This window comes from Vulpes lagopus, chromosome 11, assembly GCF_018345385.1.
Source record: "Vulpes lagopus strain Blue_001 chromosome 11, ASM1834538v1, whole genome shotgun sequence".
NCBI lineage: Eukaryota > Metazoa > Chordata > Mammalia > Carnivora > Canidae > Vulpes > Vulpes lagopus.
The window spans coordinates 46,304,641-46,318,583 of NC_054834.1; the positions used below are offsets into that span (position 1 = coordinate 46,304,641).

The following is a 13,943-nucleotide window of genomic DNA, read 5'->3' on the forward strand; positions in this document are numbered from 1 at the left end:
TATTTCTCTTTGGTCAGAGACTTCTCAGTGTCCGTCACAGTTAAAATAAGGAGACTCTACATTTAAATTATTTTCCTCAGTGTCTCCATTATTCTAGATGGTCCTCTCACAAGTCTGCTTATTGATGTGGGATTTGGGGAATCACAGGTATTCAAAAACCCTAAAACCACCACATGTAACATCTATAGCTTTCTAAACATTTACTGCCTGGCAGACAAGATTATCATATTTATTCTACATAAAAGATATTTTGCAAAAGAATTACACAGCTCAATTTTTTTAGGCAAGTATGTATAAACATATAGCCAGGAGAATAAAATGAATGACTTACTTGATCTCTGGTTTTTGATAAAAAATAACTTTAGTCTCTCTTTAAATGTGTTTTCATTCATATAGAATTCAACTTGTACCCTGCAAGCAAAAGACAAAAAAATAATTAATCTAAAGATGAATACATAAGATAATAATTTTATTTAATGCATTAGATACTTTGATAGAATCTCCACTATAGAAAATGAAAAGTGAGTAAAATACTGAATTTTTTGGATAGAAGCAATCAGTTACTTTCTAATTCTAAACAGAATAAATTCATATATCATATATATTTAATTCTATTATCTATATTAGCAGATATAATGAGTGGTACGAATAATTCAAAACAGCAATAATATGAGTCTTTGGAATAATTTTGAATCAATGTTTTCCCAAGTTTTTCCCCTGTCATTAGAATCAATTGGATACCTCAAGAGTGCAGTTTGAATACCACCACCCGATGTGCTGCATCAGAATCTTAAGGGACCAGACCCATGGGGAGCTTAGGTGGCTTTGTCAAGCCTCTGCCTTCAGCTCAGATCATGACCCCAGAGTTCTGGGGTCGAAGCCCCAATGTCAGACTCTCTGCTTGGGGACCCTGCTTCTCCCTCTCCCTCTGCCTGCCACTCTACCTGCTTGTGTATGCATGTGCTCTCTCTCCGTCAAATGAATAAATAAATTTTTTAAAAGGCAAAAAAAAGACCAGGCATAAAAATCTATTTTTAAAAAGCCTTTCCCTTCAACCTGAGCCTATCTGAGACAACACATTATGGGACACTTTACCTTTTTATTTATTTAGGCTCATATTAAAATATACATAGATCAACAAAGGAGTAATAATAACAAGTGAAATGTTAAAATCAACATAGATAGGTTATAAACCAGAAAAAAACAATTAAGGAACTGAATATTATGTATATTCAATCTACAATACAATAATACCAAGTCTAAAAATTAGTAGCATGCAAATTAATAAATACTTTTGCTTTCTCCCTAAATTCCAGCAAACTTCTAACATGTGATGATGTAATTAATATTTTCAAAATACTGAATGAAAAGAAATATTATGTTCATGATGATTTGTTAGTAATCATCACTCGAAACTTTATTTTTTTATTTGAAATGTTAATTAAATGAGCTAAATACATTTATGTTATGGTTCCAAAACAGCTAAGAAAGTATTGTAATGTTTATACAAACAACAGACTTAATTCCATTTCTCCTAATACCACAAAATTTTGAAGATGTAATCTTTATAAACTAGAAACTTTATTTTGTAACTGGTATTTTGTAACTCTTAATTCCCGTCACCTATTTTGCAGCCCCCAACCATCATCCCCTCTGGCAACCAAAATTTTGTTCTCTGTATCTGAGTTTTGTTCCATTTTCTTTTTCAGATTACACATATAAGTGAAATTCTAGGTTTTTTTTTAAGATTTTGTTCATTTATTTATGAGAGACACACACAGAGTCAGAAACATAGGCAGAGAGAGAAGCAGGCTCCCTGCGGGGAGCCCAATGTCCGACTCAATCCCAGGGCCCCAGGAACAAAACCTGAGCCAAAGGCAGAGGCTCAACTACTGAGCCATCCCTGGGATTCTAGTTTTAAAATAAGTCATGGATATGTAATGTACAGCAGGGTGACTATACTCAATAATATTGTATTGCAAATGTGAAAGTTGATAGGACAGTAAGTCTTAGAAGTTTTCATTACAAGAAAAGAAAATTTTTAAGTCTATAGGGTAATAAATGGAAACTAGATTTATTGTGGTGATCATTTCACAATGCATACAAAATTTCAAATCATTATGTTTACACCTGAAACTAATATAATGTTGTATGTCAATTATACTTTAATTTAAAAATTGCAGTATCATCTAGTAGAACACTTACATATGCTTGCCTTTGTGAATGCAAACATTCATACACACATACATAAACTTACACACACGCTACAAAAGCACATGCACATACATAGAGACAAAGAACTCGAGCAGTATCTTAGAAATCTACTGTTAAGTCTGTTTCCCTTGACTTTGACTGAAACAGTAGTTCATTTTAAAGTAAATGTACTACTGATATCAAGCTAGACTATTTCAAATTCACTATGGATACAAAAGCAAATCTGAAAAGACATATGGCTATTATGCAAGTAACTCAGCAAAAGGCAGTACAGATTTACTCTAGAGTTATCAAATTTATAAGACTATAAGTCCATTCTTCAGGTAATATCTAAAGTTCAGTACTGGGTACAACAGAAGTTTAACTAAAATTAGGTCATTCAAAGCCTTATGCAAAATAACAAGGGATCTGGAAAGCTTCTCATAGGAGGACAAGTTTAAAGAACTGGAAATATTTAGCCTAAATATGAAGAGTTGGCAGTAACAGAATGGCTGTCTTTAAATATTGAAGTGGCCATCATTATTGAAATGAGATGACTCACAATATGATGCTCTATTGCATAGGAGTAATCATAGAGAAATGGGAGAATTAGGAATGAGATTACCCAATTTTAAAATGGCCATCATTGTGAAGTGAAGAGCTCTCCAATATATAAATGTACCAAAGACTGGATAACAGCTTATAATGCCATGACTGTTTTTTTCCTGAGGTAAAGACAATTTTGCATGAGATAAATTCTCTCATTAAATGACTTCCATATTCCCTTCTCATTATAATATTATGTGAAGTAAAACTATTAATTAATCTAGTAATCTCTCTGAGTCAACATGAATACCAAGGAACACAAGGCACTAAAGTGTAAGTTTATACCAAGGATTTTTAAAAGCTAAAGCTAACACACAAACAAAGCAAAACACTTCTGGATCCATGTCACCTCTCAGGTACAGAAAAATGACCTTTAAGGTAACTACTCATGATATTTAGTAGAGCTTTCTTTTAATTTTTAATAATTACTCTTCCCAGAATCAAAGCCAGTTATAACGTGTTATTCTTGGAGGACCTTCCTAGCACCATACAGTTCTCTTATACTCAGGGACTTAATACAGAGTTTAGTGTTTATCCTTCTTAATTTTTCCAAGATTTTAATTCATTTTAAATATTCTCTTTGTATTTCTTTTTCCAGATTTAAACGTGCTTTCCCTGTTTTCCTTCTCTCCATCCATCTTTCGTTCCTTCCACTCTTCTGAATGCTCTCCTCCTATTTAACTTTGTCTGAATTTACCTCCATCCATCAACTTAATGCACTCTTTCTGGATTTTCCTGCAGAACCCTACCGTTTTAGACACATTTACCCTAACGTAATAGTGGAATTATAATTGTATTTAATAAAAAATAATAATAAAATGGAATTGCAATTACTAGGTGGTATCTACTCCTACTGATGTTTTTATGGTTTAATATTAGCTTTATATTGGTCAAAAATGTTTTATTGTTTGATTTGCATAGACCTTACATATTCTTTGTGACATTTCTGGATATTTTATAATTTTGGTTGCTATTTTTTTTTGGTTGCTATTTTTAAAGTGTTTTGTTCTAACCTTTAACTTTCAGTTTTGGTATTGTAAATGGCTACTATGTTGAATTCTTTCATATGCCGTAATTTTTTTCTTCAGGGTTATTCCTTAGATTTTCTAGTCAAGTATTCAGGTCATCTAAAAATCTCCAGTATTTTTATTTACATTTAATTGTTATTATGTTAACTAGTACTTATTGAAGAAAAATTATCAACTGTGGTATGCATTCTCAGAAGGCCTCTTATGCTTTAGCAGTAATTATACCATTGACCCTCGGACTGCAAAAAATATTTATATCTTACTAAAAATCATATCAAGAGTGGATGAATAGTGATTCATCTTGAGTTAATCAAACTGATGGTACCTGTTGGAGATTTTTTTTGACATTGATTTGGTGAATTGTTTAAACAGTTTTTGTATTATGCAATTATTTTTTTCCATTCCAGACTAGTTTTGGTAGCAAATTATTTAGGTAATTTACTGATGGATTCATTTTCTTATATTTTTAGGAGTTTTTCTTCTGTAGTCATAACTAAGATTGATGTGCTATCATCTTTAAGTCTATTATCTTTAAATATGAATTAAAAAACACATGAATTGAAAAATTCTCCAAATTTTTCTAAAGACTTTAACAATTTTGATTACCACAAAATGTTTACTGTTAACCATTATCAATTTGCCTTAATATTGACTTTAATTTGTTACTTTTCTTTTTTCTTTTCCTTCTGTTGCTCTGGTTACTTGAATTTATTATAAGAATCATGCAAGATCTTATTAAAAGCCAATTTCCTTGTTTCATTCTTAAAATTCTTCTTTACTAACTCAAAGATAGGCCTCACCATTTTAAGCACACAAAAAATAATTCTGAACCAGGCTGTCCACACACTGTTCTTTCACTTTTATCAAGTGCTAATAACGCCTTGGGCTCTGTAAGATGCCAAACCTTTGGCATCTCTCTTTGGAACTTGTAGTAGATGACTACCAAAGTAAGATTCTTCCTCTATTTCTATTTGGTGCCATCCCATCCTGACTCACTGTGATTCTGCAGTATCAGTCACAGAGTCCATGCACAAGCTTTTATGACTATATTCATCTAAAACAAGGCAAAACCTATCTGGACTTTCTGGTCTCAACAGACAGGTTTAGTGGACAAACGTTAGTCTCTCTATGTATTTGTTGGTGGGTGTTTTTCTTTGGAAAATCTACATCTGGCTGTCAAGTTAATGGACACAGCTCCATTGCAACTCCCATGTCTAAGAAATTTTCACCTGGCATCATTTTTGTGCTTTTAAGTTGATGCATCCCTTCTAACTCTATGTTTAGTGCTCTGACTCCAAAAAATAAGGAAAAAAGTAAAATCTCTCTGTATACTACTGCTAGGTTTCTCTCACTCTATACTCACCACTACTAAAACTTAAAATTGGGTTTATATTTATGAGAATTATACATTTCCAAAGGTACAACATTACTATAAATGTACCCTTATTTTTTCTAAAGTCATTGCTATGTGTTGATCTATGTCCCCTAAAAAAATAGTTTGAAGTCCTAATCTCAGTACTTCATAATGTGACCTTCTCTGGGAATGAATCATTGTACATAATTAGTTAAATTAAGATGAGGAGATACTGGAGTAGGATGGTCCTTACTCCAATACCACTGGTGTCTTATTAGAGGAAAATCTGGACACTGACAAAGAAGAAAGATGGCCATATGAAGACAGAAACAGAGACTGGAGTTTTATGGCCACAAGCACAGGAACACCTAGGGCTACCAGAGGCTGAAAAGGCAAGCAAGGATTCTTCTTTAGAGACTTAAGAGAGAGCATAGTATTACCAACAACTTGATTTCAAACTTCAGTGAATCCAGAGCTTGGCGTTAAGAAGCCTCTGTTGTTTTTAGGCACTTAGCTTCTGGTTCTTTGTTATGGCAATACTTCGAAAGTAATCCAATAGTATTCTATGGTGGCAACAGTAGCATTTCTCAGTTATATGAATTAAATCCATTAGAATGTAAGCTCGACAAGGGCCAGGACTGTATTTTGTTTTGTTCATGATTGTATCTTTAGCATGTCACATATTACTTGGGACCTATTAGGCATTAACCATGACCAACTGAAGGCCAGAATGGTAGGGTGGTCCCAGTTCTTTCTTTGGAACAAATCTTAAGGACTCTGAGTGGATAGTCAGTAGGAAGATTAAAAAAAAAAATCTTCTTTCCTTCCTTAGATTAAAACTATTTGATGATGCAAAACATGGGTTTGTAGTGTGGTCAATCCTTAGAAGCTCCCTTTTTATTCCAATTTGATCTATCTTATGATTAATGATAATTCCAGGCAGATTTTTTTTTTCAATTTTATTAATTTATATGTTTATTTGGTCTATCTCATCATGATTTGATAAATATTTAGGAAAAAATACACTACATTATTTAATTTTTTTCAATGTTGCTATGACTTGGGTACAGCAGCCATCAACTTTATTTTATAGAAAAAGAGAATTTAATTCAAATAATTATAGTGAAATGTCTAAATTCATAGCTAGTACTGGACAAAATTGGAATATTGTTCTTTCCCTTATTTCTTCTTGCCTCCTGCTTCCTCATCACTTGGCTCTTCTTTATTAGGAGATTTCTAGGTTATTTGTAAAATATTACAAAAGAGTATTTCAAACACCAGACCCACAGAAGGATAAAGACAAGAGTTTGTTTAGTTTTGCCCTTTGATTATTTACTCTAAACCAGGTTCCTACCCATTTATAAATATTCACTCTTAACTTCTGGTAACTAAATTATTTAACAGAGCAACCATTCAAATGGAATCTTGTTAAAAACATAAACACACTACATTAATAAGTCTACTATTAATTTTTAATCTTGAAAACTTGGTTTCATCAGTTCATGTTCAATTGCTTCCAAGGGGTTTGGTTTCTACCAGGCTTCCAACCAAGTAAGTTCACTTTAAATACTCTAAAGCCTCTCCTCCTATTTCCCAACCTCTTTTTTTGCCCATACAATCCTCTTCATAATTACTCAAGCTTAACTTTCTCACCTTCTTTAGTTGGTGACATCTTATGAGGAGGCAAAGATTGATTCTGATGGCTTTAGATAGCATTCTCTTATTATATATAATACATATATTATGTATTCATATATATATAATTTTTAACATTAAATTTAAAACAAAATCATCTAGGGGCACCTGGGTGGCTCAGTAGGTTAAAACAGCCAACTCTTGGTTTCAGCTCAGGTCATGATCTCAAGGTCTTCAAGTCAAGTCCCACCTTGGACTCTGCAGTCAGCATGGAGTCTACTTGTCCCTCTCTCTCCTTCTGTTCTTCCTCCAGCTCACACCCTCTCTCCCTCAAATAAATAAATTAATAAATATTTAAAATAAAGAAACAAGTAAATAAATAAAACAATGTCATTTTTGGAAAGGGAACCCAATTAGTATAGATACATATTCACAATACCTACATACACATATATATATATACGTATATGTGTATGAGTGTGTTTGAATGTACACATGTAGTGATGTGTTGGTAATGAGGAGAGAATCTGGGGTGTTAATCACTCATCAATTTTCTTTCATTATAGATAATGCTAAAAGCCCCTCAATAATTGCATTTATGCTTGGGTCAGTCCCTGGTAATTGAGGCTAGCAGGTAGCAAGAAATACACAAGCTTGTGGTTTCCATGATAAAAGACATTGCAAGTCTACCCAAGAGTACTTTTGTATTCAAGTCTCTCTTTTGTTAGAAAACTCATGTGTTTCATGTGCAATGTTCATTTGCAGAGCCTACTCCCTGTACTCCCTCATTTTATTTAAAAGAATTAAAGGTAAGCAACCTCATTTTATAATATGTAGTAAACTGATACATATTATATATCTTTACCAACACCAACTCAAGAAAAAGATCGGATGATTTAAGATCATGTCCATTTCTTTTCTTTCACCTCAACTCTACATCTTCCCATTATACACACATACACACATATGCAGAAGCCCACAAGATGAAATGCATACATGCATGTATACACATGCATACATAAACATATATATACACATATATATATGTGTATATATATACATGCAAACATATGCACATACATTCTGGAAGTATAGAGCCATTAGCCCAGAAAGACTTACAAATTTATATAATATGACTACAGGCAGCACAGCCCTACCACAAACAGCCTCTCCATCAAAACTCGTAACAACTACATGTAAATCCTCTCTTCTTTTTCTCTATACCTTTAAGAAGAGGATACAAAATACCATGTAATCTCTAACTCAGATTGGAATAGTGCATCTAGTCAGTTTAAAACCTTGAAGAAAAATATAATGGGGCTTACCCATCCCAGGATTGCTAGGAATGGTAAGGTTAAATAGCAAAGTTCAGTTTGGGAGGAAAGAAATGTGTGTTTTCAAAGAGAAATCCATTGGGTCTGAAATAGGTCATGTTCAACTGATGCTGGTTGTCAGTATGAATCCAGAAATTGCATGAAGACACTCATGTACAGTGAAAGAAACACCTTTTAATTTTAAATAATTATTTTCACCAATGACATCAGACTTTAAATAGAGAGGCGCTTCGGTGGCTCAGTTAAGCATCTGCCTTGGGCTCAGGTTATATCCCAGGGTCCTGAGATTCAGCCCTGCATGGGACTCCTTGCTCAGCAGGGAACCTTCTTCCTCTCCCTCTGCCTGTTGCTCCCCCTGCTTGTGTTCTCTCTCTCTCTCTCTCTCTGTCAAATAAATAAACAAAATCTTTTTAAAAAAAAAAAAAAGAAGAAAAAAGGAAAAGAAAAAAGAAAAAAGAAAAGAAAAAGAAAAAGAAAAAAAGAAAAGAAAAGAAGACTGACTTTAAATCAGCACTCCAAACAGCCTCTTTCATTTTGTACTTGTAGGGAGAAGGCATATTCAATAATGGGCACAGCTCACTAAGACATACATATTTCCTTAAGATATTTTACCACTTAGTACTATTTAGCACTTAATTCAAGTAAAAGTAACATATATCATTTGAAATAAGTGAATCATATTGGGGCTGAATATATTTAAGGACAAGGTGACACAATTTGGAGGAAGAAGGGAAAACAGTAACAAATAGAATTTCACTCCATAAATCGTGACAATAAAACTAATGGATTTTCTAGGAAAACTGACTTTTTTCCCACAATTGTTTCTTCATTTGTTTGTTTATTTCATAGTGTAGAATAGGAACTAAGAGGAATAACAGCATGGACTCCGGAATCAGGTTATATGCACTAGATTACCAAATTTGCTAACTTTTATTTCCTGTAAATGCAGTTATTACTTCCATGAAGAGGGCTGCTTAACAAAAATTTTTAGAAGATACCTTATGGGGACGCCTGGGTGGCTCAGCGGTTAAGCATCTGCCTTCAGCCCAGGGTGTGATCCTGGAGTCTCAGTATCAGGTTCCACATCAGGATCCCTGCATGGAGCCTGCTTCTCTCTCTGCCTATGTCTTTGCCTCTCTCTCTCTCTCTCTCTCTCTCTCTGTCTGTCTCTCATGAATAAAAAAATAAAATCTTTTAAAAAATACAAAAAAAAATTTTAATAAATAAGATACCTTATATGAACATACAAAACTGAAAAATGGCAACTAATAACTTTTTTCTGGTGTGTTGGTAATAAAGAAAAAAGTTCTTAGAACTTTTATAATTGGAAGAACAAAAACTATGGATTACTTATGTCAATTTGATATAGTTGAGTCCTCCAAGAAATATTTACTTGAGAAAAATAAAGGAATAAGGCAATAAATAAGTTCACTGTTTACTTCAGAAAATCCCTACAGATCAATTTATTGGAGACTATAGTCTGTTCACCTAGGAAAACACATCACTTATCTGCAAAGTCTACTCATTAAGACTTGCACTGTCTTTGTACTCATTATTCATTGAGGCTTCAAAATCCTCATTTTGCTGTGTCCACCAATTCCAAATGATTTATCATGAAAGTTAACCATCCCAAATCCTATCTCACCTTGAAAGATCCCCCTTACACCACTTGAGCCCTGATTCAAAAGGCCAAATAAATATCTCACTTCTAACATCATCTTCTGAAACACTGCTAATTCTTACTCACTAACTTCAGGGAATTTAAATAAATTTAGTTCTGCTTCATTAACACATATCTGATGACAGTTCAATTTAAACAACAATATAAAAGGAATCATAATACACCTGCTGCTCTGGAACTTAATTTTGTTTACTTAAATATAGAACATGTAGGCTCAGATCATCATTTTTAATTACTGCATAGTAATTCTTCTGTATATTCCTTTAGATTAATAATACACTATTTTTTCTCAAATCCCTTATATACATAATTGTATCTTCAGGTTTGTTTACTATAAAGAAAAAATCATCTATATTATCTAATAAATCAATTTAAATAAGTAATAAATACATTTTCTACATTTTTCACTAAATAACATGAAAGCTAAATATCAAATTATTTTTAAATCTAGTTATCATCTCACCATTTTAATAGTCACATAAAGTTCTCTCATAGAACTTTCCCAATACATTTTTCCCAAACTGTATAAGAAGGCAGATAATGAATGATACAATCAAAATATGTAATTATACTAGAAAAAAATTGCTATCACTTTTGTCAGAAAAATTATCCAAAATTTAGAAATAGGCAATTGCTAGATATTCTTTCAGTGAAATCCTAGCTTCGACTATTTTCTGTAAAATTTTACAACTGTGAAAGAACAGACATTAGAGCACCGAGTTTTGTGTAACAGATATGCAAAGAATTGCCACCCAATAAAAAGGCAACTCAAAAGGTTAAAGTTGGTGGCTGTGTAGGGCTTTTGGAACAGGTGTACCAATTTAGCAATCTTATTCTAACATTGCTTAGTAATACCTAGCTTCTTAAATGCTCTGTGGACCAGTTTTAAGGTATTACTGTTTTGCTCATTATTTAATAAATCCACCATAATTTTTTACATATTTTCATTTTATATTTGTATAAGGGACATGGTTTGCAACCTTCTGAAAATTATGCTTTAATAGTCCCTCCTCAAATTAATAAGAATTTCTTAACTATCAATATAATTTAAGTTGGTACAATCACTTTGGTAAACAACTTGGTGTTTATACTATAAACTAATCCACAGATTCTATAAAATCCCAATAAAAATCACATAGGGAATTTTGTGGATTTTGAGAAACTGATTCTATAGAGATAAAAGATTGAACTAAACAAGAAGAATAAAGAGTAGATATTTGCCCTATCTGATATCAAGAGTTATTATGATGCAACTGTAATTAAGACATTATAAAAGTGGTACAGAGAAAGACATATTGATTAGTGAAATAAAACAACTGAGAAATTGACTCATGTATATATTGAATATTAATATATAACAAAGGCAGTATGAAAAATCAATAGAGAAAACAAAGAAAGTATTCAATAATGGATTTTTAAATGGTTATCCAAATAGGCAAAGAAAGAAAGAAACAAACAAACAAACAAACAAACAAAAGAAAGATGAAAAAAGAAAAAGAACTACATAGGACCCCTATCTCATACCATATGGGTTAAATTATGTCCATACAGGCTAAGGAAACTTTTCAATTCCTATGAAAAAAAGTAATACTGAATACTTTTTGACCTCTGAATAGTCAGAGTCCTTAAGACAGAAAAAGGAATAATATCATAAAATATGTATAAAAAATTTGCCTGGACAAGAGTATAAATCAATAAATAACTTCCCTGATGGGCTCAGGACATTCATACAGCTCAATTTATAAAGCTTAAATTTTAATTTTAAAGGGAGTGAAAAAACAAATTCACATTTAGGAGAGATATTTGTATACAAAACCAATAAACGTTAAAAATCAAGACTATAGGAAGATTTCATAACAAATCATAAGAAAATAAAAAACATGTAGCCAGAAGTTTTGAAGTGGCATTTTACAGAAAAGGAACTATATTGGCTAATGAACTTAGGAAGAAATGTTCAACCTCATCAGTACTCAAGAAAATGCAAATAAGACTACAATGATGTAATAGTTTATATTCATTTGATTGGAAAAATCAAGAATGACATATAATAATGCCAAATGTTGAAAAGAACATGATCACAGGATTTCTTAATTGCTGGGGAAGTGTAAGTTGGATCAAAGATCACTTTGGTATTAACATTATCTAATAAAATTAAATATTTTTATATTGACAGTTCAGCAATTCCATTCCTAGATACATGCCATAGAAAAACTTATACACATGCACTAAGAGGCATGTATAAGAATGGTTTAAAAAGAGATCCCTGGGTGGCGCAGAGGTTTGGCGCCTGCCTTTGGCCCAGGGCGCGATCCTGGAGACCCGGGATCGAATCCCACGTTGGGCTCCCGGTGCATGGAGCCTGCTTCTCCCTCTGCCTGTGTCTCTGCCTCTCTCTCTCTCTCTCTCTGTGTGACTATCATAAATAAATAAAAATTAAAAAAAAAAAGAATGGTTAAAAAAAAATCACAATGAAGTGAGAGCATAAAGAAAAGCCAGAATTCAAATATCCACTTACAGGGAAATGAGTAAATTGTAGCATATTTATGCAATGAAATATTGCAGTAAAAGTTAATGAATTATGGCTAAATGCAACAATATGAATGGATCTTAGTAACAGAATGCTGAGTGAAAGATGCAAGTCTAGGGGCACCTGGTGGCTCAGTTGTTGAGTATCTGCCTTTGGCTCAGGTCGTGATCCCAAGGTCCTGGGATCCAGTCCTACATCAGGGAGCCTGCTTCTCCCTCTGCCTCTGTCTCTGCCTCTCTGTGTCTCTCATGAATAAATAAGATCTTTAAAAAAAAATGAAGGATGCAAGTTCTAAAAAGACTACAACATATACAGCATAGTAGCCACTTTTAAGTTCAAATATATTTAAAACCAAACAATAACTTGTTTAGGAGTACACATACATCTGTCAAAGTATATTTCTTAAAATCAAGAAAATGATTTACCCAAAGGTTACAAAAATACTGATTCAAAGGGGCACACGCACCCCAATGTTTATAGCAGCATTATCAACAATAGCCAAATTATAGAAATAGCCCACATGTCCATCTACTAATGATGGATAAATAGGATGTATAGAAGAAGATAGAGAGAGAGAGGGAGATTTTCCACACATGTAATATTCCATTGTGTGTGTATACACACTCACACACATACACACACACAATGGAATATTACTCAACCATAAAAAGAATGAAATTTTACCATTTGCAATGACAGGAATGGAGCTAGAATATGTTATGCTAAGTGAAATAAGTCAATCGAGAAAGACATATACCACATGATTTCACTCATGTGGAATTTGAGTAACAAAATAGATGAACATAGGTGAAGGAAAAAAGAGAGAGAGAGAAGGAAGCAAACCATAAGAGACTCCTAACAATAGATAAACTGAGGGTTGCTGGGGGTGGGCAGGAGAGCAAGATGTGCGATAGGCATTAAGGAGGGCACTTGTGCCGAGCACTGAGTGTTACATATAAGTGATGAATCACTAAATTCTACACCTGAAACCAATTTTACCATATGTGTTAACTAACTAGAATTTAAATAAAAAATTGAAAAACAAAACAAATAAATAAAAGCATGAAAATGAAAGACAAAATAAAGACAGTGATGACTTGTGGGAAAGAGGCAGGGAAGAGTGAGGAGGAATCCAGAGTTGCTGTAAGTTATTAAAAAAGTATTAATTCTCTGACCATGCATAGGTGTCTATATATTATTAACAAATCGTTAATAAATTAAGGAATAAATGAATGAAACGGTACTGTGCCACAAACAAAGAACTACAACCAAACTAATTCTGAGCCTCTAGGGGTACAAGAATACTTAAATATCTTATATTTTTAAAGAACAGAAGTCACAGGGACTTGAGGGTACTATATGTGAGAAGAAATCTCTGTATTATATCAAGTAAGCGTATAAATCAAATCTTTAGCCCATGGAGGAATTGGTAGAGAACCACAGAGAACAAGATTAGCAAGCTTGGATGGAAGAAGAGGCATGTGGAAAGCCTTTTCTGATGTTAGAAATAGCAGGGGGAAAAGGGAAAACTGTGTGAGAAAAACTATAGTACATTCAGGGACTTCAAAGAAGTTAAAATGGCTAA

At 33.0% G+C, this 13,943-nt stretch overlaps 1 protein-coding gene across 14 annotated transcripts in view; it reads right to left on the reverse strand.

The window, feature by feature from the left end:
* Positions 1–13,943, reverse strand: part of KCNT2 (potassium sodium-activated channel subfamily T member 2) — a 409,501-nt gene that overhangs the window by 271,201 nt on the left and 124,357 nt on the right. For all 14 annotated transcript variants that reach the window (XR_005990686.1, XR_005990687.1, XM_041774257.1 and 11 more), the window contains one exon: positions 332–411. Coding sequence is in view for 12 of the 14 variants with exons in the window: in XM_041774248.1 (XP_041630182.1) it covers positions 332–411 (80 nt within the window). In the remaining 2 variants the exon portion in view is untranslated. The remainder of the gene's footprint in view (positions 1–331; positions 412–13,943) is intronic.